The following is a 27057-nucleotide window of genomic DNA, read 5'->3' as shown; positions in this document are numbered from 1 at the left end:
TGGATTCACCGGTCCCACCATCTCAGGAGCACCCGCCCTGTCCTGCCTTCTCCACGGGGGTGAGCTGCCCGCTGGCATGGGAATAGGCCAAAGTCACTCACCTTCATCTTCAAGGGTCGTTTCTTCAGGGGAGCCTGTCCCCATCATCAGTGTATCACTCCTTCAGCAGTCTTTGTCATCTTACATGTATGAGTGTATTTCCTCCTCCCAAATTATAAACTCCAGGAGGACGGGGATTGTATCTGTTTTCATTCACAGTTCTGTCCCCGCACCTAGAACTTAGGAGGGACCCAATAAATTTCTGCTGAAACAGAGGGTCAGCAAATGTGGCCAGAACTGTTTTTTTCTAAGGGAGAAGATGGGGTCGCCCACTTTAAATAGAGGGCTCTCTGAGGGCAGGCGAAGTCCAGAGAGGAGACCTGCTTCCAGCGAAGGCAGAGTACGTGAGACTTGGTGTCAGAGTCTTTTCTTGTGTGGTCAAATTATTCAGAATTTCAATCTTAAATCATCCACCTTGGAAAACCCTCGGAGGTGTGGCTCACCCTTCAGAACTTGGCATACCTACACACGCATGCATTTGTGGCTTACTGAAGCCTGACCGAGAAGGATGACATGAAAGAGAAGAGCCTGGACCTTCCACTTTGCTGAGGGTCTCAGCAGAGAAGTGGCTGGAAAAGCATTGGCCCCCCTAAGTGGAATAGAAGGCAGAATTCCCCTTAGTTGGTGGCAGCCGAGTGCAAAGGCACAGAAAACCCCAGGAAGACTCAGCTTCTCCAAAGTTCCACATAGGTTAGGAAGATCTCCCTTCCAAACTGCAGTAAGATAAGATGCCCAGACAAACCAGTTTATAATTTTAAAACCAGTAAGTTCCAAAATCTTCTTCACCATAGTATTTTAATCTGAAATGTTTTTGTTTGATTAAACGCCATTTTTATCTTTAAGAATTTTTTTTTTAACTTTCTTGGGTCACGCCCGTGGCATATGGAAGTTCCGAGGCTAAAGACTGAATCGGAGTTGCAGCTGCCAGCCACAGCCACAGCCACAGCAAGGCCAGATCCGTGCAGTGTCTGCGACCTACACTGCAGCTCATGGCAATGCCAGATTCTTAACCCACCTAGTGAAGCCAGAGATCGAACCCACATCCTCATGGATACCAGTTGGGTTCATTACCACTGAGGCACGACGGGAACTCCATTTATTTTTAAGAAAATTATTACTCAGCGTTTCAACTTCTTGAAAAACAGGGAAGCAGCAATTGACTGACACATCTATTCTTTCTTTCTTTCTTTCTTTCTTTCTTTCTTTCTTTCTTTCTTTCTTTCTTTCTTTCTTTCTTCCTTCCTTCCTTCCTTCCTTCCCTCTTTCTTTCTTTCTTTTTTCATTTTCTTTCACTCATTCTTTCTTTCTTCAGCAAATACATTTCAGCATCAAATCTACAGAACTTACGTCTCAAGAGGAACCATGCAAATCATCTATTATACAACACAAAGGACTGAAATGTACTGCATTGGAGCAGCCAAATGCAGGAGGGCAATGGAGAAATAAGCACACACGTCTGACTTCTTTCATACCATCTACCTCTTATATTTGATGACTAGAAGTTAAGTGTTTTCACGGTTTCAAAGTTAAACTGCAAATTTTGTTTTACTTTAGATTTTTTTTGAAAATTTATGAACAGATGAATAATAGTTTCCTGTTGTCCATCTCTTCATAAGGCCAATTTTAGGAACTTGGAGTTTTGTTGTGGCAACAGGGAATAAAAAAAGTAAATATCCAAAAGCTGTGAAATTGTAGAATCCTAAGAGCACACAGGATACAAGGATCAGATGATCTGCCCTCTTGTACTAAAAACAAGAAACAGGCCCAGGAGAACAGAATACAGTTTAAGGATCATTATAAGAATTTTTCAGTCACAGATGATATGACTATAAGCAGTATTTTCCATGTGAAAAATGATAGTTAAGAGCCTTAAGAAATTCACTTACCATTTGCAGCAACATGGATGGACCTAGAGATTATCATTCTAAGTGAAGTAAGTAAGACAAATATCATATGATATCACTCATATGTGGAATCTGAAACAAGCATACAAATGGACTTACTTACAAAACAGAAACAGACTCACAGAGTTTGAAAACCATCAAATGAGGGATAAATGAGGAGTTTGGGATTAGCATATACACACTATTACAGATAAAATAGATTCTCAACAAGGACCTACATATAGCACCGGGAACTCTACTCAATATTCGGTAATAATCTATATGGGAAAGGAATCTGAAAAGGAATGAATTTATGTGTACGTATAACTGACTCACTTTTGGGTACCCCTGAAACTAACACAACATTATAAAGCAACTTACTCCAGTAAAATAAAAAAGAAATTCACTTAAGTTTTTAGATAACTTTATGAGTTGTTTCTCCACAAATAAACAACACTGTCAGCCACAAATTATGGATAAGGAAACTGGGCCATAGAGAAGTTAATAATTTGCCTACTTATTATATAGCTAATGACTAGTTATCTGCTAGTAAATATCAGACCTGGAATTCAAACTCAGGGAGTAGGGCTCCAGAAATCAGAAACCAAGTGTTTAACTTTATATGTTCTATTTCCTATTCATTTAAAAAATATATATATTCATTTCAATTATATATACAATATTTATTTTTATTGTGAATATTCTCATTAAACATGTCTCGTTTATGATGATAAGTTCTTTCATTTTATTTTTCCAAATAAAGGGAATATAAAGTTAAGCTTGACATGGATAAGTTTCTAACTCTCAGAGGAATGTCACAAAGGGGAAAAATTACTTTTAGAGTGATTTGATATTTTCTGAAGGCTGGCATACTATTGCGTTACCTGGCAATGTCAAATCAACGTCAGTCTCTGTTCAAACACCAGTTGTGCAGAGCATGTCAGAGTAGCTGAGAGCCTGGCAGCTTCAAATTATAACTGACCACCTAATCGTGGTACCTCTTAAAATTAGAAAAAACACAGAAGATGCAAAACAGCATTAGGGATAAATCACAGACAACTTTATTTAACAAATCACTCAGGCATAGTGTTTATGACAGTAAGCAAATCATAGGGGTATTGCTCATTCATTCACTCAAATGCCAGGAACACTGGTGAGAATAACACAGAGACCAAGGGCTGAGGGGCTGGAAGGCTAGTGGGGGCCAGACTCGTGTGCTTCCGGAGCCCTAAAGAGGATAAGTTTAATGCTGGGACACAAGTGGAAGGTTTGGAATCATATACACTGAATCTTAATCTGATTCCGGCAAGCCACTTCATTCATTCATCCTCTGTTTTCTCATTTGAAAAGGGCAGATGAAACCACCCACCTCACAGGGTGGTGGTAAGCACTAAATTCCATGTCCCAAAACATGCTAGTCTTCTTTGTTTTTTGTTTTTTTCCATCCCCGTTAAAACTTCCCTACCACTCCATGTCCCCAACCTACCAAGAAAAAAAAAATAAATAAATAAATAACTGGAGGAGTCGGAAAGAGTTTCATTCACTTGAGTGGTGACATGTGAGCTGGGGCTTGAAAGACAAGTAAAAGGTGAAGGTGACAGACGGGGTTGGTAGCAAGGTTTCCAGGAAGTGGGGACAGTGCGTTCAAAAGCTCTGAGCTTTGGCAATTCCCCCTGGTGGCTTAGTGGGCTAAGGATCTGGTTTTATCCCTGATATGGTGTGGGGTTTGATCCATGGCCAGGAAATTTCTGCATGGAAGGAAGGAAGGGAGGGAGGAAGGAGGGGAGGGAGGGAAAAAGAAATCAAGGAAGAAAGGGAGGTTTGGACTCCTGCGACACAGGGAGCTGGGAGGTATGGAGTGGTTTAGAATATGGGTTGTTGAGAATGAAGCTGGAAAGGAAGGTGGCTGTGACTCCTCAGCTCTCTGCTTGCAATGCGGTTTCCAGACCAGAGGGACAGAAGCCGAACTCCCTGGGGCTGGTGATGAATACTGACCACAGGATGCCCACTCTGCTCTCTGAGCGATTCTCGGATGTGGCCTGGGCCCTGCTCCCTTTTCACCTCCTGGATGGGACCTCAGAGTCCAGACTCTGACATCCCAATCTTAGACACTAGAGTTGGATCTTCTAATATCCCAGATCTAGTTTGATAGTTCTGTTTTGAGATCCAGTATCTAGTTGTTTCATCATGTGTGAAACCGAGACAGTATCTTTGTCCTCGTGCCAAGAAGAAATCTAGCCCACTGAGAGAACATAATACTAAAGAAATTCATCCATAAGCATAATTCATGGTATCACTTGGTTTCTCACGTAAATCAAATACAAATTCATGGAAAAGAAAACCATGATCTTGAGATGTGACGTTTGTAGAGGCTCCTGTGATTATAATAAAGAGAAAATTACTTTTATAGTAATTATTTAAAATTCATAATTGTGTGGCTAACCATGCCATTCAGGACTGACTACATTATAGGTAGGAAAACAATGATCAGTTTCAGTAAAGAAAATGCTCAGATAAAAAGGAAGGTGGGCTGTGGGAGGGGAGACACTGAATTGGAAGCCAGAAACCCTGGTTCATGGTCCAGTCTCTTAATTTATCGGCTCTGTGTCTTCAGAGAAGTCATTCAGCCTCTTTGAATCTCATTTTTCTTTCCCATGAAATGGAGAAAATAGTAATATCTACATAGTGGGCTTATTTTAGTATCACGTGGCATAATATCTAGTAAGGTATTTTTTAACCTACAGTCATTTTACTAATTGCAATAAGTATTAATTGGAAAAATAATCCATGTTAAGTCTACTATCAACGAAAGCAAATTTAAACTAAAGTTTACTAAAATCACTGCAAACTTCGCAATGATGATCCATAAATCAAGGAACTTCATGCATGAGATGTCTGAATAATAACTGTGTTTATTTCCTTCCTGGGACATTTATTTATACTAAAATTCAGGAATGATTGCTCTCTGAATGATAAGACCTTAGAAAGCTTTCTCCAAAAAAGGAGCTCATGGTCATAGAGAAATACAGCGTGCTCCATCCCACCTTCAAGAGAATGATTCAAACTTTTGAGGAATCCTTCAGTAATATTTTTTTTCTTTTTATAATGTCTTTAAAACTTTTCCGAAACACAATTCACATACAATAAAACTGACCCATTTAAAAAGACAATTAAATTAATTTCAGTATATTCACAGAGTTGCAGAACCATCACAACAGAATTTTAGAATATTTTTGTCATTCCCCAAAAGAAATCCGTTAGCAGTCCCTCTCCATCTCTCCCACTTCCTCCTACCACAGCCCTAGACAACCACTAATCTACTTTATTTCTTTTTTAAAATTAAAGTGTAATTGATTTACGATGTCATGCCAATTTCTGCTGTACAGCGAAGTGATCCAGTCATAGATATACATACATTCCCTTTCTCATACTATCTTCCATCATGGTCTATCCCAAGAGACTGGATAGAGTTCCCTGTGCTGTATAGTAGGACCTCATTGCTTATCCATTCTAAATGGAATAGTTTGCATTTGCTAACCCCAAATAACTTTTAGCAGAATGTTTTCCAAACGTATTGCAGCATAAAACTCTGTTCTTAAGTATTAGCTCTAGTTCGAAGGAAATCTATTTGAGGAATATTTTTAAGAGAGACTTTTCTTAGACTCCACAACAAAACCAATAATCATTCCTAGGGCCAGTGTGTTAATATGTATGATTTTAGAGAATTTCAATTAATTCAGCTTTGTTCAAAAGGGAGTAAATTCTGACAGTTCTAGCCTTTTTATCGTCAGCTGCTAACACTTTCTATTCTTCCATCACTATTTGAGTTCGTAGCACTGTCTGAAAAAAGGGAAGGAAAACCATATATGAAGAAACATTCTCTATTTTTAGCATGGAGAAACTGAGTCACTAAGAACCGAAGCACATCGGCTCTGAGATTAGCACTCAGGTTGTCGGTGCCAGAGCCAGCAAATGATCTGATAATAAATCAAAATATGTTTCACAATGTGGTTCTGCAGGGATATTCATGTTCCTGGTTAGGGCTGCTTCACCTCCTTCCAACACTGGTTTAAAACAAACCCTTGAGGATTGTTGGATAGATTCAATGTAGTCATTAAAGCCTCAAGGTTTTGATAAGAGCATGGAAGACAAGGGCTTGTCCTTTGTCTCATATCCCCCAGACATTGCTCCGAGCTCTTCTAAAACTCTAGGTCCGAGAGCTACAAAAGAGGACAAATTTGAATTTTGCTCAGCAGTCCATTGCTTTATAGATTAATGCAGCTCATTTTACTTCAGCTCACACCTGATGAGTATTTATAGCACATGCATAGACAAATAATCCACAGTTCTCTAGTAAATTAAGCAATGAATCTCTGTCTTCAATCTCTTCTGTGGTGGCTAAGATATAGAGATCAAGAATTGATTAAATAAGCAATTCATTAAAGGGCTGATCAGTTGCACAGTAAACTAGTATCGTATCTAAGACTGCATTAATCCTCTTTATGTGTATTTTCTCTGGAATCGATTTTCATTTTAGTATCCTGGATTTTGATTTTACTAAATACCAAGTTAGGCAGAGAGAAATATATCTCTATCTTGATATCTCATTAATCCTCTCCTAATCTTACCAATTTTGACATTATATAGCTTTATAAAAGAGTTTATAGTTACTAAATTAGAATCAACGGAGAAGTGTGGTAGTGTAAATATAATCTAGTTTCAACAAGTGTAAGGGACTACCATATTATTCTGATGTATTCTAATTTCATAAAATGGAAACTTCTTATGACAGTCTAAAGAGGTATACCATATCTGATTAGGTGAAGGATAATCAGCTTTCAAAACAGATATTTCTTATACATCCTATTTAAATCATTAATGAGTTGTTTTTAGGTTTCAAAATGGTAACTCCAGGAGTTCTCCTGTGGTTCAGTAGGTTAAGGATCTGTGTTGTCACTGCAGCGGCTCTGATCATTGCTGCAGTTCAGGTTTGATATCTGGCCCAGGTACGTCCATACATTTAGAGCCAAAAAAAGAAAAAAAGAAAGAAAACCCACCACTAACAAAATGGTAGTTTCAGTGAGGGTATTTATGGCATCATCCTTCTATTGAATTTGCATTGTTGGATAGTTTTAGTACAATTTAATGTTTGTGCAATATGTATTAATGGAGAGTTTTAAATATTTCTGACTATAATACCACTGCATTACCCAGATGGATTTCTTGTTGTTATTGTTGTCTTGTTTCTTAAAGTGCTAAGATCTGCTGGTGTACTTGTTAGTGGGAACCATAAAATGAGAGGGTTCTAGGTATTCAAGTTCTGAACAAATGCTGAGACTGACCATTCTGAATAAGCCGAAATAAAATAAAGTGTTCCTTAAAGAATGACAAATATAGAATAAACATGGCATTGTGAACATATTACTTGGGCCTTCTTTGAAACAGGAATTTCGATTAACTTCAGAAAATGGTGTGGGTTTTTTCGTTTGTTTTTTTGGTGTTTGTTTGTTTGTTAGTTTTTGTCTTTTTAGGGCCACACCTGAAGCATATGGAGGTTCCCAGGCTAGGGGTCCAATTGGAGCTGTAGCTACCAGCCTAGACCAGAGCCCCAGCAATGCGGAATCTGAGCTGAGTCTGTGACCTACACCACAGCTCGTGTCAATGCAAATCCTTAACCTACTGAACAAGGATTCTTAACCCACTGAGTGAGGCCAGGGATCGAACCCGCATCCTCATGGATGCTAGTTGGGTTCTTTAACCACTGAGCCTCCACAGGAGTGATAGGTATTTTTCTTTAGAGTGATAGGTAGTGCCTTGGATAAGCAGAAATGAAATTATGGTGCAGTTTATTAAATCCGTATATGCTGAAGATTTCTTACCGTGGAATCCTAGGAAAAAAAATTACCACTAAAGACCCCTACTGATGGTTAAGTGCTGGCAAGCTAGTCTCTTCTCTGCTCTTGCATAAAGTGATTTATACTATGAATGACAGGGCGTTTTTGGTACCCCTTCCCCAGCTGTTTTTTTCCCCCTTTATATCAAGTTCAGGTTTGACATCCCCAAACCTGGAGGACGTTTAGAGCCATCCATTGAGAGAAAAACAAAGCTCTTTTCCAGACTTCAAAATGAGGATCGACGTGTATTTCTGTACATAAGACAGATCCAATTAATGCAACCTTGACTAATGAAGAAAATTAATCATCCCCAAAAAAATTCCTCGCAAAAAAAGCCCAGCTCACACCGTGAACCCAGGAAAGTGGGCTCAAGGGCTGGCAGGTCCCAGGCTTCACTCTTGGGGGACAGCTGGACAAGGCAGCCCCACCTGGGAGGATGCTTTTGTTTACATCTCAGGTTGCCGCCTGATGATTGGTGGCTGGGCTGGAAGGGAGGGTCCATAGGAAATGCGACACTGGGGATGCTGCCCCCTATCACATGATGGAAATTTCCACTCTTTAGAAAGGCGAAAAGAAAGAAGGGTCTCTCAATCCATCCTTTTCCCCCGGATCCCAATCGGGAGAGGGAAGAAAAAGGCGGGTGAGTGAAGCTGTTTCTATTTTCCGTTAGACTTAGAGACTTGTCACTGTGCAAACTTGTGGCTGGATCCTACCGGTGATGAGTGTGTGCGCATGGGGACACGCACACGTGTGTGCAGCCGTTCATTAAACAGTCTGGGGCTTAGGTCAGGCGCCGTGGCTCTTCATGTCTTGTTGATGGTCCCCAATCCTTACTGTCATTTCCCAAAGGATCCCACTTTGGGCGGGTTATTGCAGGCTAACGACTGGAATGACAGAATTAAGTAAACCAGGGCACACCGGGGTGTGTTGGGGTGGGTGCGGTGAGGACACAGGCTGGGAGGGTTCCTGTGCCTCCCTTTGCCAGGAGTGGTGGCCATGCCAAGGCTGCCTATTCCGGGGGTGCAGGGGTGGGGAGGGCAGGGGGTGGCTGCCGTGTGGGACACCCCCGCTCCCGGGCCCGGGATTCCCTGGGCTCTTGAATTTCGAGATGCTTGCCCTGAGACAGCCTCCCACCGCGGTAGCCCGGCCGCCTGCCCGACGGAGGAAGCCCGAGTCCCGGCTGCGGGATCTGGCTCCGCGTCAGCTCGGGTTCGTGCCCCGAAGGTGTTATCCTAGTAGCGGGACCCATGCCCGTGTCCTCAGAGCGGGGACAGTGGGTGCAGCACTTAAAATAGATCCATCGTCGCTGACAGCTGGGCCACCCAGGAGACCTGCAAGTTTGGGGAGGCTTCTTCAGGGCAGGAAAAAAGGCGAGAGCAAAGCTGGGTCCCAGGGGCCTTGGCGGTGGGCGGTGAGCAGGTTTGAAGACTGAGCCCGCGGTGCTGAGCGAGGCATCCCGCGCCGTCGAACTGAGAAGCCTGGGGCGCCCTGGAAAGAAGGAAGAGTCGGCGCAGAAATGCGGTGGAAAGAAGAGTGGAGCCGAGCAAACGGAGAGAGGACGTCGGGGAATAAGGAAGAAGCCCAGAGAGAAGGGAAGAAGGAGAGATCGTGTGGCATCCAGACGCCGGGAGGGACAGGAGTTGGAGGGAAGAGAGAGGAGGAAGTGAACGAAGGGAAGAGAGGATGGAGGGGGGAACGGGGACGCAGGGAGCTCCCTGGGAAGGAGAGCTGGGAGCACCTCCGCGTCCGGGGGAGGAGAGGGGTGAGCGCGGGTACCAGCCCGGGCTCCGCTGGCGGCTGCAGGGAGGGGCTCTTCTCACAGGTAGGCGTTCGCCCTGGGCTGGGGGTGGACGCGTGAAACCTGCGCACCTCCCGGCTCCCCTTAGGGTTCTGGCCGAGAGAGGTGGAGAGTGTCCCTTCGGTGCGCGCGCGCGCACCAGCCCAGGAGATGCGCACCGGGCTGCTGACTTGGTTGGAGGACCGGGTTGAACGAAGCCTGGGAACCCGGGCCCGGGAGACTGCGTCGCTCGTGTGCCAGGGCGCGCGCTGGGGACTGAGGAGGTAAGATTTGGGGGCCTTGAAATACTCAGCGAGGACCCTGAGATCCCCACCCGCAGTCCTCTGCAGAGCCGTTAGATACCTGGGCCTGGTTTCATCAGAGGAGAAGAGGTTGGCTCTTGATGTGTATCTCTCAGGTGCAAAAAGTCTGTCTCTACCTGCGGAGAGGAAAGGGGAAGGCGTAGCCGTGGCCCCTCTCTTCCCTGCTCTGCGTCCTGACCGGGTCCGCATCCCCCAAGCCTGCTGGACCTGCTGGCCTTGTTACCCACTGGGGTGCACCTTCACACCCTTCAGGAAAGGAGGGAGTGGCCAGACTGTCGCCAGGAATGGCCCGTTTCCCAATTTCCTGGCTTCCTACATTCATCTTTATTTGCTCCCCGGAGCAGCTGCAGAGGTAATCTTTGTGATCAAATTGCCTTATGTTGTCAAGAGAGCATCCGACACCCAGATCGCAATTTCCAGGGCCTGGTTGCTGGGGTTTGTTTCAACTTTGGTTTTAGCCTTCTGTAGACTTTAACTTTGTGTGTGTGGGGGGAGGGGGTGGGAGTGTGGGTTATAAATTAGCCCACAGGTTTTTGTTTGGTTTTTGTCCACACTGCAAACAAATCTCTAAAGAGTGGGTGGATTGGTGGGCTCTCTCATAGGAACACAAGAAGTGTGTGTGTGTGTGTGTGTGTGTGTGTGTATGTGTGTGATACAGTCTCTCAGATTCCAATAAATGAATCAACAGAAAATCTGTGTTCTGGGTGGAAATTTCCAAGGATAGAGACACTGAAGAGAATATCTGATCTTCCCAAAGTGCTGAATACACTATGTGTTCGGAGACAGAAAGATTGTATTAGGCTGATTTTTATCACAAAGCCTCAAAAAACCTGAAGACTGGGGGAAGGGTTAAGTAGCTTTCAAGGCTGCAGGGGCAGGACCTGAGCTTTTCCACCAGAGGGGCATGTGGTGCTAAGGGCTCCCAGGCGGCTCGTCTCTACTGGATTAAGGATGACAGTGGCTCACACAGACATAGCAATGATTATATATTCCTTATATGTTACTAAGTGCTTCTTTTGTGTTAACATTTGACCCTCATAACAACTTGATGCGATAGGTTCTATTATTCTACTTGTTTCCTAGATCAGGAAATGGATCTACACAGTGTAGAGAACATAGAGCATCTCTGGAAGTTTTATCTGGATATTAATTATTCTTAAGCGTAAAGAACAACTTTCAGAGTTCCCCTGTGCCTCAGCGGGTTAAGGATCCAGCATTGTCACAGCAGCGGCTTGGGTCGCTGCTATGGCGCACTTTCCATCTTTGGCCGGGGAACATCCCTATGCTGTGGGTGCAACCAAAACCAAAATGACACAAAGCAAAAATAGAGAACGATTTTCTTTTACTTTGCACTTTATCATGGGCAGAACTGAACAGGTGATGTCTAGGGACCCCAAACTGACTTCTTCATCTTTTAGAGACAAATCCTATCCACAGAAAGCCCAAAACATGATCCTGTGGTTTAAGAATTAATTTTTGCCAGCCCCAGGACTGGATTTTTCTAGCAGTGACATTTGAGAAATGCATGTTATAACTATGGCTACCTCTCAGTTTATCAAACCCTCAGAGCAAACATAATAAATATAGCGCCTATGAACTTCTGAGCTAAGTGTTTTCTGTCTTTTATGTCATCATCTTTGTTCATTTCTGCCATGTTTTTTAGGTTCCTTTTATCCTCTTATCCTTCAAATATTCTTAATATTTTCTATTTAAAAAAATGAAACTTTTTTCACTTTTTACATATCCAAAGCAATAATTTCTATAAAAATCAAAGGTTTAATAGAGTTTAATGTCTATGTACCTATTTTAATATATATCCAAAAAATTACCATTTTAAAAAAAATGAGCTTCCGTGCAGAAACCATCTTGCATGCTGCTATGGCTCGGATGACATCTTGCAGGAAGGTGGGGGGCTAGGAGTAGGGGAGAGACAAAAAGCAAGGCAAGGAAGACTCTCCGAAGTCCACCTTTCAGCCAAGCCTCTTCCATGCGTGAATCACATTTAATCTTCATACCGTACTCCATGCCATAGGTGTTTGTAATCTCCATTTTACAGAGGAGGAAATTGAAGCTCAGAGAAATTAGGGAAGAGCTAATGGTCACAGAGCTAGTGAGTGCCAGGACTGGCATCAGAGCTCAGTTCCTCCTATGCCAAAGTCCCTGCTTCGGATCCAGACAGCCGTAAGATAAAGATTACTAGGAGAGCAAAAACTTAAAGCAAGAAGCGGCTTAGAGAGGTTTTACACAACAGAGTAGGATGTGAGAGACGGAAGAATGGAAAAACCAAATCACTTTTATGTGCCTGCTAAACTTCCTCTGGGCTTCCTTCCACTCTCCATGTAACAATCTAATTCCATTCATTTATTCCACACACCATCACTGAGTATCATTATCTCCCAGGGACCATATTAGGGAATCTCTTTTATCCTTGACTCCCTAACACCTACCGCAGTCCTGGGCAAATACACAGTGCTCAAGTAATGTTTGTCGAATACATGAATTAGTCTAACGGGGCAAAGAATAAACAAGCAAACAGTTGTGCTAATAGCATGTGAAGGATTAGGGGGAAAAATCGGATTTGAGCACTCTGCTGCCCAACTGGCTTAGGAAAGGGGTCAGAGGACATTTCTAGACCAGATGATGTCTGAGCTGGGTTTGGAAGCAGGAATAGAAGTGAGCCAGGCAAAGAAGTGAAGGAAGTGGGGGAAGATTCTCAACAGAAAGGCCGGCCTGGACATAAGGGAGAAGGTAGGAGCTACTGGGGAATTTAAGAGTTGGGTGGAGACGTTGGGAGGAGGCAAGGGAGAGGGTGGGGGCAGGTGTGGCCTGGAGGTGCCGGCTGGGTTTCTTTGCCAGCTTCCCAATAGCTCTGCCCCTCCCTTGAATTCCCAAAGTGAACTGTGCTAACAGGGAACAAAATGACTGAATACGAGCGTCAGCAATATTTTTATTATTTTATCATTTTATTATGGCCCTGAAATGGAGAACAAAATTTTTTGGGTTTTTTTTTTTTTTTTTTTTTTTTTTTAACTCTTTATACTGTTAGTGTTTTAAAACCAGAGCTCAAATGGAAGGACTAGACTTTGTTGCCCTCTGTATAGAAAAAAACAAATTATTTCCCTATTCTCAAGGGGATATTCTATTTCAGCAGTGGTACAATCTACACATCATGAAAAAGACTTCCAAACACATGCTTTTCTAAGTTTCCTTAGGGGGGAGGTGGGGGGAGGGGGATTCTCTATATTAATTTATATATATATAAATTATATATATAAATAGATATATTTCTTTTTTAGGGCCGCACCCATGGCAATATGGAGGTTCCCAGGCTAGAGGTCGAATCAGATCTGTAACCGGCCTACGCCACAGCCACAGCAACACAGGATCTGAGCTGTGTCTGTGACCTACACCACAGTTCATGGCAGTGCTGGATCCTTAACCCACTGAGCAAGGCCAGGGATTGAACCCGCAACCTCATGCTTCCTAGTCGGATTCATTAACCGTTGAGCCACAAATGAAACTCCTATTTTAATTTTTAAAATTTACTTTTAATGAAGTATAGTCAATTTACATTGTGATGTTAACTTCTGCTGCACGTATACACAATCCATTCCATATATCTCTCCTTATTTTAGTTTTTAATGGTTTTATTTTTTATTTTAGTGTATTCTAGAGGAATCAAGAAGTAAAAATTTTCCTCTTTTAAAGTGAGGTGATTTTAAAAAATGATTCAGCCATACATATACATATATCCATTCCCATATATCTCTTCTTATTTTAATTTTTGATGGTTTTATTTTTCATTTAGTGTATTATAGAGGAATCAAAAATAAAAAGTTATTTATTTTTTTTTAAAGTGAGATGAGAAGTGGTAAGGAATTTCACTCTCCTATCTCCAAAGTAGATGTTTATGCCAATAAAGTTTCTGGCTTTTGATAAGAGACTTTGAAAACATAACTCCCAATGTCTCTTTTTCCCTTAGGGAATCTTTGATACCAATTTTTCCTTCTAGGCTCAGAAACTTGCATGCCCCTGCACCATTTTCACACTTGGACAATTCTCTCACTTACGCTGTCATTAGGAAGGGAATTGAAAGAGTAAATGCAACTGATAAATAATCCAAGATCTAATATCAGTTAACAGATTAAAACTTCTCCTTTTTAGCGTTATATCCTGGGACAAGTTTCTTAATCCTTCTGAGCTCCAATCTCTTTATCTATAAAGTCAGGATCACAATAGCTTTGGCCTCAAGAGATTATTATGAGGATGAAATGAGTTAACACATGGAAACTTCTTAGACTAAGGCCTAATACATAGGAAGTGTTCAGCATATGGTAGCTCTTAATATTCGTGTTACTCCTCTGCCAGACAAGGCACGATCTGAAATGTGAAACGAGGTCTATACTAAGTGTTCTTTGAAAATGTGTTTTCCTCTAACGGGGGTAACTATGAAGGGAACAGAAGGGAACAGAAGGGAACAGAAGGGAACAGAAGGGAGGAAATGAAAAAGGGGCTAAATACATCCAGCCCACAACAACATCTTACCTGTATATTAAGATTGAAATGTTCCCTCACTTCCTGAGGGGTATTTGCCCCTCTTGCCCCTGATAAATCTAGTGTGTATCCAACATTAAAATGAACATCATCTTTGGTTCCCTTGTTTTTCGCACCTTTGTCTCTTTTGGTCACTGCTGTTGCTCTGGTGCCTCACCCAGAGCCTGGCACAAACAAACACTCATGCATGTCTGTCGAATGAATGGAGGAAAGAGGAAAACCCATTCCTCCCCTCCTTTTTTTAAACAGTATTTGTTCTTCACTTGAACACTTTTTTATTGCAAAGTCAAAGGGCTTTATGAAATAAATCTGCATTGTTAACAGTTGACATAAGCCTTTTAAAACTCAGTTATTTATTCAGTGTGCTTCGCTGCACGTGACTAAGCACAAAGGCTTGGAAGTCCAGTGTGTGGATATTAATCCTGGTGCCATCCTTAAGTTGGGCTTCCAGGATTCAGATTTCATTTCCATCCTTCTGACTTCCCAGGTGCACATTTTGATTCTGTCACTTTCTTCCTGAGCGACCCCAAGTCCTTTAACCTGACTGCTTCATTCTCTTCATCTGTAAAGTGAGGGAAATGGGTCCTACTTCAGAAGGATTTTATGAAAATTAAATGAGTTAACGTGTGTAAAGAATTTAGAATCATGATGCACTTTGTAAGCATCAGTCAAAATTATATTCAATTGGATATAATTACCCACCTTATAGAATGAATTCGATGATACTGCATGGTACCCAGTAAACACACAAACTGTAACTACTACTACTGTGATTATTGCAAATCTTTATTTTTATTTTCTGCGCCGGAGGCGTTGGGTCCCTGACTCAGCCTTTCCATTCTTGGTCCATTGAAAGTCTTATTGATTCTACCTTACTTTTTTCTCCCCACCCTGTGTTTGTCCTGTTTTTTTTTTTTTTTTTTTTTTTTTGCCTTGCGTCATTCGCGCCTTTTACACGGCATACTCCTCAGGACAAGGACTTTGCTCTTTGTTTTGGCATAATTTTATAACTCTGGGTACACCCACGGTACTATAAAAATGTTAAAGAAAAAAAGAAAAAAGATGTAATTCACCAGGAGGCAACTCAGGCCCACAGCGACTGGGGCTGCTGTTGGGTTGGTTCTCTGTGGGGCTGCCGGGCAGCATCTCGGGGTGGCCGGTGGCTGGCGGCTCTCTAGGGAGGGACGCGCGCAGGGACGCGGGGACGCGGGGGAGCACGAGCTGGGTCGCGGCGTTCAGGGAGGACCGCCGAAGGCCGCCGCCTGGGGACTCCGCTCTGCTCGCAGGTTTGCTTGCTTTCTTGCTGGGCTAGAAAGATCAGGCTAGTGCCTGAGACGTGGACGCAGAAGGAGCAAAGAACTGGAAAAGGCGGGGAGAGGGAGGTGTTGATTGAACAGAGAGGCTCTGGGGCGCAGGGGTGTGTGTGTAGGGGGCCTTCTGTTTTAATAAACCTTTTCTGCGTGCCACGTGGGGCTACAGGCTAGGTCTTATTTTCTGGAGTTTTTCCAAATGGGAGCGAGGAAGGGGGTACCTGGATGCGGAATGTTCTTGTAAACTCTGTGACCAAATTGATCTTGATCGTTAATGGCTTCGTGTTTCCAGCCTCGCCCTGAGAACACACTTCATCACTCTTTTATGCCTTCTTGCTTTTGAGGCAATTCTTTAGTGACGGAACACTTTTTAAAAAGATCTGACACTTTGTTGGCCTGGGTCATTATGCTGTATTTATACTTGCTGTACAGAGGTGTACACACTGTTGGTTGACATATATATATATATATATATATTCTTAACCTTTTTATTTTAAAGTAATTACAGGTTCACAGGAAGTTGTGACGGGAGCACAGAGAGGTCCCATATACCTTTCACCCAGTTTCCTCCAATGGTGGTGGGGGACATAATTTGCTTACAATATCAAGACCAGGAAATTGACATTGATGCGATATGTGTATAATTTCTATGTCATTTTATCACATGCACAGATTTGTGCAACCACTACCACAACCAGTGACAGAGTTTCCATGCCACAGAGATATGGAAGCTTTGTAGTCACACCCACCTCCTCTCTACCCCGGCAACCAGATATTTCCTGTCGATGTATTTTTCTTTTTATCATTTTGAGAATGTTACAAAATGGAATCGTAGTATATGTGATCTTTAGGGGATTGATTTTTTTTTTTTTTTTCATTCAGCATAATGCTCTAGGGATTCATTCAAGCTGTGGTATCCACGGTTGGGTCCTTTCTGCTGCCAAGGAGCATTGTAATTGCTTGACTATATTTACCAGTATATGTTTTTCTTTCAGTTGATAATACTTAGAGAGTCAGCTGGATCAAAGTGCTAAAAGCACTTGGTAAAATAAAGAGTGTGAGGACAAAATTTGAATGTTTTTCTCTTAAAAATGACATTTGTATAAGATGGCAAAAGATGTGTGAACTATATCGCCACTGAAAACAGAGGTCACTGGAGGGCTGGAAAGGAGAAAAGAAAGGGCAGAGAAAAGTATGTACTTAGACAGTAGGGTATAAAATCTAGCACCTGTTAAAATTTCCACACCTATATGATAATCTAGTCTGTGACTTTACCTTTATTTAAGACAATTCAGATTTCTTGAAACCAAAAAAAAAAAAAACCAAAAGCCAAAAAACCACCACCACCAACCACCACCAACAAATCTTGTAGTAGAGAATTCCCTGCCAGTCTATGCTCAGTCACAAAGCTGATAACTCAGGGACAGATGCATGGCTGGAAATGCCAGCAAGTGGCCCCTCAGTTTGACAGGGGTCACCAAAAGTCAAAACAGCATCTTTAGCCCCAGGGCAATTATCAAGGGTTCGGAGACAGGTAGTGTTACCCTACTCTTCTGGCCTTTTGCCCCACCTACTGGGCAGAGCTTCTTCTAGAGGCCACTAAAGTCATGTTTTAAATGAGGATGTTGTGCTTCACCAGACTGCTCGCTAGCGTGGGGAACTTGGACTCTGGGGCTGTGACTGACTAGGGAAGAACACCGCTTCTGCGTAGTTCCTGGAAGAGGCAGGCTTGATCCCTCCGTCAGCCAGCACCTATCAGACAGCTGCCCAACCTCCAGCAAACCAAGTCCCCTAGGCACAGGGAGAACAAATATCCATCTGTTCTATCTACAACTCTCTGAATGTTGTAAATAGTCCTTTAAGTTTTTAGAGTTTCACATGGGAGGCTTTCTGAGACATAATGATTCACAAAATAATACAAACTATCCATCTGGAACCCTGACTAGACCCAAGTTTAACCGAAGATACTGCCCTAAGTCTCTGATTTCTGTTATCAGAAAAATACTCTTTTTCCCAAACCCTGCCCGAAGATGGAAGCTAGATATGGGATGCTGGTTCCAAAGCCTACATCTGGAAAGCATCATCATAGGTAAAATCATTGACAAGCCCTTTTACAGGCAAACCCACGTTTCTGAATCTTTCAAAATGGAATAGAATCGCTTTGCTATTTTTTTTTTTTTTTGTCTTTTTGCCATTTCTTGGGCCAATCCCGTGGCATATGGAGGTTCCCAGGCTAGGGGGTGAATTGGAGCTGTAGCTGCCGGCCTACGTCAGAGCCACAGCAACTCGGGACCCGAGCTGCCTCTGCGACCTACACCACAGCTCACGGCTACGCCGGATCGTTAACCCACTGAGCAAGGGCAGGGACTGAACCCGCAACCTCATGGTTTCTAGTCGGATTCGTTAACCACTGCGCCACGACGGGAACTCCCGCTTTGCTATTTTTATGATTTATCTTATTTTGTGCACATAGTAGGTACCTGTGTTGATTTACAGGGTTTTCTTTTGGGTCATATCTGGGGCACAAGGTTCCATAGCAAATGGTGGGCCAGATAACTCAGCCCCGAAGCCTTGCTGTGAATGGGGAGACTGGATAAAAAGCCTGCTGAATTCTGTTCACTTCTCTTTCGTTATTCTGTTTACTTATATGACTAATGATGGCAGTCATTGGCTTGGGGGGAGGGAAGTGACATAAAATGTTAAGTACCCATACACTGTGGTTCCCAACATTGCAGGAGTTGTTTTTTAAGGGGTGACAGGAAGGTTTGTCTGTTCTTTGAACTTTCTCTTTAAAGAGAAGAAATAGAGCTTTTCTGAAAGAAAAATAAGAGATATCCCATGTCCTATATCAAGGTAGACAGAAATCGCATATTAGCTGTGCAATTGCTCTCAGACAATTTTGTAACACTATAGCAGTATCTGCACTTTGAAGAATGAAACCAAATACAAGGCTTTACATTATTCTTTATACCAGAATTCCATAAGGTCCAAACTCCTTAACCTGGTGGTCAAGGTCAACCTCAGCCAGACGCTATACAAATATTCCATTTGAGCTAAAGTCGACTCTAGTTGTTTTAGTGTTTCTGGGCCCAGACTTCTGATCTCATTTCTCCTGCCTGGAACTGCCTCTCTGGGAAGTCACACCATTTTTCCTCCATGACACCTGCTCTGTTTGCCTCCAGCTCCCATACGGAACCCTCCAGTTCAGTCCCATGACTGAAAGACAGGGATCTGTCAGGGAAAATATCCAGCACACAGTAGGTACCCAATGGCCATGGGATCAGGCTCTGCAGTCAGATGTGGGGGTGTGAGTCCTACACAGCCAGCCCTTCACCAGCTTTGGTCTTTGGATAATAAAGTATTCAACCCTTTTGAGCGTCAGTTGCCTCCCTTGTAAAATGGGAGATAAGAGTACCTACCCCAATGGCGAGGCTATTACTAAGTGGATACATGCGAAATGCCTGGCCCAGTGCTGGGCTCTCGTGATATAATTATCACTAATGAGAACTTAAGAACAGAAAAAGAGAGACCTCAGATTTTACAAAATTGGCAGCATTCTGATCAAGAGGAGGATGAAGACCACAAAATGATTGTTTAGGCTTCTCTGTATCTTTCAACCCTCAGTGCTGTCATAAGAAGGAACAGAGTACCTCTCTGTCCACCAGGAAGAGAGAGTCTCCAGCTGCCCACCCACTGAGATTGAACACAAACAGACTGAAAGAGAATGAGAATTCCCCTCTTAGATCTAATGGAAATATGTGTGGCTTGGCACAGATTTTATTTTGGGTAAGAGATCATCAATTTGGATGAATTTCTATAAAAAGGGAACAAATGCTAGATATTAGCTTCAAAGAGCAATTAAAATAGTCTCACAATGCATTATTTGCCTTGAAGCTATTTACAAATACAACCTGAGGACAGGCAAAAATGTCCATAAATTATTGGGTTGTTTGAGCTACACAATACCAGATTATTATGTGTTCTCATACTTCCCTACAAATTGGTTGATGTTTTATTGAAGCATGGCTTCAATCAATTCAAGGTCATAACCATTAGCCCTTTTACAGGTTACACTGACATCTAAACAAACTCCTTCTGTGTTTTGAATTAGAGATCTAAAAAGGATGTGTTTAGACCATAGCATGCATTTAGAAACAGAACAGCAATACTTTAAATAAATAGCAAGGTAGATTGGGTTTGGGATCAAGGGTGCAGTCCCATACTGATTCTGACTTTTTCCTGCTCCTGGGGCCATGTCTTAAATAATTACTCTTTGTTAAGTAGTTGGAACTCTACATGTGCAAGTGTTTCAGAATAATGACCTCCTCCAAAGGTGTCCTCAAAAATTAGGTGAGGTGCACCTTTGCACAGGGTTATGTATAAATTTCACAAGAACAAACTCTTCAAAAGTCTCCTTTGTCTAACTAATGGTACAGAAAAAACTCTGTTCAGTGACTGGGGAAGGCAGTGTTCTGGTTAAGAGGAAATTATACTTACCATGTTTTGTCAATTTTCAAAGAATTAGAACACAGCAAGATCCATTTTATTTTATTTTTGATGAAAATTCATTTTTATTTTTATTTTTTTAATTCCCCAATATATTATTTTTTTTCTACTGTACAGCATGGTGAGCCAGTTACACATAGATGTATACATTCTTTTTCTCACATTATCATGCTTCATCGTAAGTGACTAGACATAGTTCCCAGTGTTACACACCAGGATCTCATTGCTAAACCAATCCAAAGGCAATAGTCTGCATCTATTAACCCCAAGCGCCCAGTCCATTTTAAAACCAGTTTTGGAGTTCCTGTTGTGGATCAGTGGGTTAGGAATCCAACTAGTATCCATGTGGATGCGGGTTCAATCCCTTGCCCTGATCAGTGTCTTAAGGATCCAGCATTGCCATGAGCTGTGGTGTAGGTCACAGATGCAGCTCGGATCCCACATTGCTATGGCTGTGGCTGTGGCAAGCAGCTGTAGCTCCAATTCAACCCCTAGCACCACAGGTGCTGCCCTAAAAAGAAAGGAAAAAAATAATTTTCTTGAGTATAATTTAATCTTTTTAATTTTTCAGAGTTCCTTAGGCTGGCCATCATGAACTCCATCTATAATGGCAAAACTCAAAAATGCCAGTTAAAAGAAATTTCTGGTTGTTTGGAAGAAATTTATAGTATCTTCCTTCTGCTTCCAAACTTTGCACAGAAATATCAAGGAAAATACAGGTAGTTGTTCTGGACTAGGAAACTTTAACACTTTTAATGTGGAAAATTTCTGACATAGTCCAATGTAGAGAATGATATAATGAAACTTCATCTTTACCCAACTTCAACAAATTTTTTTTTTTTTGGTCTTTTGTCCTTTTTTAGGGCCACACCATTTGCATAGGGAGGTTTCTAGGCTAGGGGTCTAATTGGAGCCGTTGCCACTGCCCTACGCCAGAGCCACAGCAACTCGGGATCCAAGCCGAGTCTGCAACCTACACCACAGCTCACGGCAACGCCGGATCCTTAACCCACTGAGCAAGGCCAGGGATCAAACCCACAACCTTATGGTTCTTAGTCAGATTCGTTTCTCTGCTGCGCCACGATGGGAACTCCCAAACTTCAATAATTATTAATACTTGTCTGCTGCATTTCATTTGTACCTAACCATTTCCTCCCTGATACCCTCACCATAATCATTATTAGATTATTTCTAAGTAAATCCCAGACATCATACCATTCGATCCATATATGATTCAGGATATACCTCAAAAAGATAAGAAGTCTTTAAAAATAACTAAAATATCACCACACCTTAAGTAAACTGACATTTCCTTAATATATTTTTTTTTTTTTTCTTTTTGTCTTTGTTGTTGTTGCTATTTCTTGCTCCCGCGGCATATGGAGGTTCCCAGGCTAGGGGTCGAATCGGAGCTGCAGCCACCGGCCTACGCCAGAGCCACAGCAACGCGGGATCCGAGCCGCGTCTGCAACCTACACCACAGCTCACGGCAACGCCGGATCATTAACCCACTGAGCAAGGGCAGGGACCGAACCCTCAACATCATGGTTCCTAGTCGGATTCGTTAACCACTGCGCCACAACAGGAACTCCCATTTCCTTAATATTATCAAATATATAGGTAGTGTTCAAATATCTGATTCTCTCCCTCTTTTGTTTTACCCTTAGATTTTTTTTTTTTTAAATCAGAATTGGAACAGGGTTCATATACTCCTTGGTTGATATGTCTCTTAAATGCATTTTAACCCAGGGTTCCGCCACCCTTCATCTCATTTTTTTCCCTCTTGCAATTTATTTGACCATGATACCCAATCATTTGTTCTACAGAATTTTCAGTGTTCTGAATTTTGTCGATTTATGCAAACTTTAAAATGTCCTCTGCAAACTCTGATTTTTCTGCCTTCTTCTATTTACCCCTCATAACACTGCCTCTGTTTTAAAGAAAAATTGTACCTTGTTGTCATTTCTTCACTTGGTTCCTTGAAGATCCTCCAGCCTATATTTTGCCTGGTTTTGCACAAATACTCTTCGTCTTAGCACCTGTGATTTCCCTAACATTTCTTCCTGATAGAATCTGGCCGACCTAGAGTGCCCTTTCAGTTTGGTTACTAACCCAGGTGCTTACCCAACTTTCTCCAAGATTGCAAGACATCACCAGTAAACACTGGGGCTTGATTTGATTTTAAAAGTTGTGCCACAAATTTACCTTTTTAAAAAGGGCTTTTCTATTACTGCTATGCAAAGATATGCTTACTAGAAAATTAGGTATTTGGAATTTGCTTTAAAATAATGGAGGGAGGAGAGTGGTGGTTGAGAGGTAATAAGATTGGCCATGGGTGGTAATTGTTGAAACTAGATAATGCATATGTGAGATTTCTCTATATTATTCCATCTACATTTGTATACATTTGAAATTTTCCCTAATAAGAGATAAAAATGAAATGTACTCTATAAGCTAAGGTAGGTCATGAAACATTTCATTTGGGGGACCTTTATTGTAGTACTTTTGCACAGAACAATCAAAAAAGCATGTCTAAGGAACAATGCACTTGCTTTTCTCATTCTGCAAGTCTGGGTTGCCTAAAAACAAATCAGTTTTAAAGTTAAAAAAAAACCACCATTAAATAATATGTAAATAAAATGGAGAAACTGGCTGGAGTGATTAAAAATATGACTTTTGCAGAGGTGATTGATAGATTTTGTGATTTGTGTCATCTGACTTTCTTAAGCCTCCAGGGTGGCAGAACCCATTGATGTGCCCCTGTTGTCCACCAATAGCTGACAAAAGGTTCCCTGAGGAGAAGTGAACCAAACCATGCCATCATCCCATAAGAAAAGATGCTAGAATGACTGTCACAATCACACTTAGAATCGTTCCCTGCTATTATACCGTATGAACATGCAGGTTTTATCTCCCAAGGTGAAAGTCAAAAGCAAAACTTTCCAAATACCTATCAGCTCTTAATTTCAGTTTGATTTCTCATTTTGTTCAACTATTGAAAAGATGAGAGAATTGATACCCTATGCTTACCTTAGTCATATGTACTAGAAAGTACTTCTTGAAAGGACATTTAGCTTCTGTTATAATAATAAATTTCTGTTACTTCATTCGTACTATGTATAATTAAGTACTTTAGTTAATAGTGGTTCATTTTTAACTATAATCAGCTTTGCAGTAGCAAGATTTAGTATTCTAGAAACATTTGAGTGAGCAAAAGATGAAAGGTTGAAATTTAATTGTATTTATCATAGTAAATTTAAAATAGGTAATAATATCATTGGTGGTATTTTTACTTTTATGAGTCTAAAAATATTTTACACATTCACTCAGGTTTGGCCCCAACCCTGTAAACTATATCTTTTCTTAACCTATTTAGTTACCCAACCTGCAGTTCTCCTGTCATGGACTTTTCAGGAGTTTGATTCTTTCACCTGGTGTGAGGTTATTCAATACCCAGATTCCCCAAACCCTCTGATTTGTTACTTCCTGCACAGTCACTTAAAACAATTTTTTTGATCAGAATTAAGATAAAAATGTATGCCACTTCGTAATTATTTCAATAGAACTAACGCTATACATATATATTATAGTTCTGAGTTTCTGGATGTGTCACTATTTTACATTTTGCAAACAAATTAGAAAATTAATTCAATAGCCCATGTAAATACATTTTTTTTATTCCTTTATTCTCCATCAAAATTAAGTGAGACAGGGAACTTTATCCAGTCTCTTGGGTAAGAACCTGATAGAAAATGAAAAAAGAAATGGGCATGTATGGGTGGCCGGGTCACTTTGCTGTACAGCAGAAATTGAAGGAACATTGTAAATCAACTATACTTTAATAAAAATTTTTAATAATTAAGTGAGAAAGATAACTGAGGGCAGTCCACTTTGGAATAGGGAAAGTATGGCAACAGTCAAGTGTATTTGGCTCCAAACTTCATGAGATTTAAGCCACCAAATATACCAAATACTGAGGCCAAAAGAAGGCTCAGTCACCTACCCACCTAATAATAAAGCCCAAATATTATTTTCTCACCTTAAAAATAGAAGAAATGTTTTATACTCATTCTTTGTAAGGATATAGAGTGGGGTTTTTTTTAGGTTCTACAAGATTTACTTTTCTTCTTTTTTTTTTTTTTTTTTTTTGTCTTTTGTCTTTTTAGGGCCCCACCTGTGGCATGTGGAGGTTCCCAGATACTTAACCCACTGAGCAAGGCCGGGGATCAAACCTGCATCCCCATGGATACTAGTCAGATTCGTTTCCGCTGAGCCACAATGGGAGCTCCAATTTCTACAAGGTTTACTTTGAACAAATAAACCTCAAACATAGAAGTAAAATGTCATGCAAAATGAAAGTAAGGTATTATACTTACAAATCATGTTTTTTATAAAGTGATAGTCATTAACCCAAATTCTTATATTGCTGTGCTTGTGTCTTCTTTTCCAGAGTCACTGTTATACATCCAAATACCTTTAAGATTCCTTTTAAGACTCCTTTTGTCAATAATAATAATAGCAATAATACTTAGAAATAGTCTAAGTATTTAGAAATATTCTCATGAAAATGGTATTACTATCCATATTTCCATTTTGCAGAATATCTAACCTGTACTTGTATGTTTCATTCAAAGAAAGTTCTTCTTACCTTCGAAATACATAGATACTTTGTGTTGCAGTGGTTGCTATGGCAAATTTAATATTTTAATAAACACCAGACCAGAGTAAACAAGACTTTGCAGCAGACCAAGGTAGTGCTGGAGGCATCAAGATCGTGTCAGCATTTCTGTTGTAAATATATATGTTTTCAAGGTTTCCTACATGTGAAATGTTAACTCTGTAACAAGTTAACACAAAGCAATGAGTGCTAATGCTTAAGAGGCTGAATATTTTATGGAACCCATAAAAGGAAGCTATGTCTCCTAGGGATCTGTGAATATTACACATAATAAAAGTTTGGGTACCATTCCCAGAATGTTTGCTGGTAGGCCTAGGAATTAAATTTGCCATCTAGGTTTTAGCCAAGAATATGGAATGAAATATTTAAATTTGGGATTAGTTAATATGTAATCATTATTCCTCTGAATCAAAAATAATCTCCTGCTTAAGAGAGTGCTTATAAAAATATTAAGTTTCTAGGCTACTTTATGTGGTTCAACAATTTAAAAAATCTACAACCAACAACAACAATTTATATATATAAATATATAATTATATATATATATATAAAACATATATTACTATGTCTCAAGCCTTGTTCTAAGCTCTGTACTTGTGTTATCCTACTTGCAGAAAAATAAGGAGTTCCCGTCGTGGCGCAGTGGTTAACGAATCCGACTAGGAACCATGAGGTTGTGTGTTTGATCCCTGGCTTTGCTCAGTGGGTTAACGATCTGACGTTGCCGTGAGCTGTGGTGTAGGTCGCAGACGCGGCTCGGATCCCGCATTGCTGTGGCTCTGGCGTAGGCCGGTGGCTACAGCTCTGATTGGACCCCTGGCCTGGGAACCTCCATGTGCCGCAGGAGAGGCCCAAGAAATGGCAAAAAGACAAAAAAAAAAAAAAAAAAAAAAAAAAAAGAAAAGACAAAAAAAAAAAAGAAAATGAAGACCATCTCCTTATGATTTATAGAGTTATATATTGCTAAGAGAGTAAATCTTAAAAGTTCTCATCACAAGGAAAAAATTTGTAATTAACTGTGGTAATAGATGTTAAATACACTGATTGTGGTGATGATTTTACAGTATATACAAATAGTGAATCGTTACATTGCACACCTGAAACTAATATAATGTTATATGTCTATTATAGCTCAATAAAAAAGAAAAAAATGAGACATAGAGCTATATACAGAGAGCAAAGTCAGTGCCTTCTAACCTCTTAGAATTGTTGAAAAGTTATTCACCCTCCCCCAAATCAACTCAATAATGGCATACTATCACATACCATGTGCATGTCAGTTATTCTCAAATAATTGCAGGGGTCACAACATAGAGTAAATGTGATCAGATGAGATAATGCAAAGTTTTGAAAGAAAATTGTTTCTTAAACATTTTTGGTGGAAACTCATGGGCCAAGAAGCTGTGTGAAGGCACCTGTTTCTACACGCTGAAAGTGGGCGTGTATATACACCTAAACAGTCCCTGTGGGTTGATCTAAACTTTGTGATAATAGAGACAGAAACCAAATACTTTTATTTGCTGACATTCTACAAAAAAAGTAAATAAATAAAACAAAGCCTTGCATTTTTCACTATAGCTGGAGTAAGAAGACATCTAAAAATGTTTCATCTTTTTGCCACGTTTCTACATTCTTATATTAGTGCAATAAAAAAACCCAGCTACACTGGATGTGAAAGAAATATTCAAACAATATGGCTTGTGACCAAAACATGACCAGAAAGCACTGAGTAAACTGCTAGGGGATTTTTCAACAATTCACTGAAACCTTATTTTTTTCTATTTCATATTGTAGTTCTTGCTCCTATTGATTCTTTTCCTAATTGAACATGGAAGAGATGAAAATCTTGTTTATCGAATGCTTGTCCCAGGAAAACCCATCTAGATGACTATGCTTTGGACAATGAATAATGCAGCAGGCCAGTTTTGTGGTCCTACCACCAAACAGTGGGACTGATTTAAAAAAAAAAAAAACAACTAAAATTTACCTTATAAAAATTAAACAGGGTTGTTGAGCCATGAGTCTTAGTAGTC

At 40.9% G+C, this 27057-nt stretch overlaps 2 protein-coding genes across 8 annotated transcripts in view; one reads left to right on the top strand and one right to left on the bottom strand.

The window, feature by feature from the left end:
- Positions 1–4876: 4876 nt before the first annotated feature.
- LOC106510389 (uncharacterized) lies at positions 4877–10198 on the bottom strand. Its single transcript, XM_021092584.2, has 2 exons — positions 10017–10198; positions 4877–9364 (listed from the first exon to the last, which is right to left on the bottom strand). The coding sequence occupies exons 1-2, from the start codon at positions 10030–10032 to the stop codon at positions 8886–8888; spliced, it is 495 nt and encodes a 164-aa protein (XP_020948243.2). The 5' UTR covers positions 10033–10198; the 3' UTR covers positions 4877–8885.
- SLC38A4 (solute carrier family 38 member 4) overlaps positions 8437–27057 on the top strand; it is a 78948-nt gene continuing 60327 nt past the window's right edge. For 3 of the 7 annotated variants that reach the window (XM_013997965.3, XM_084957258.1, XM_084957257.1), the window contains exon 1: positions 8437–8516. The gene's annotated coding sequence lies outside the window, so the exon portion shown is untranslated. Of the gene's footprint in view, positions 8517–9762; positions 9938–15506; positions 15817–27057 lie in introns of those variants that run through there. The other 4 variants (XM_084957254.1, XM_084957260.1, XM_021092581.2 and 1 more) reach the window with 3 other exon arrangements.

The sequence above is a fragment of the Sus scrofa genome, chromosome 5 (assembly GCF_054392235.1).
Source record: "Sus scrofa isolate SSC_HxYL_T2T_F1_AM1 chromosome 5, Sscrofa_HxYL_maternal_Yorkshire_Landrace_v2.0, whole genome shotgun sequence".
In the NCBI taxonomy this organism is placed as follows: Eukaryota; Metazoa; Chordata; class Mammalia; order Artiodactyla; family Suidae; genus Sus; species Sus scrofa.
This window is presented reverse-complemented; position numbering and strand designations above follow the sequence as displayed.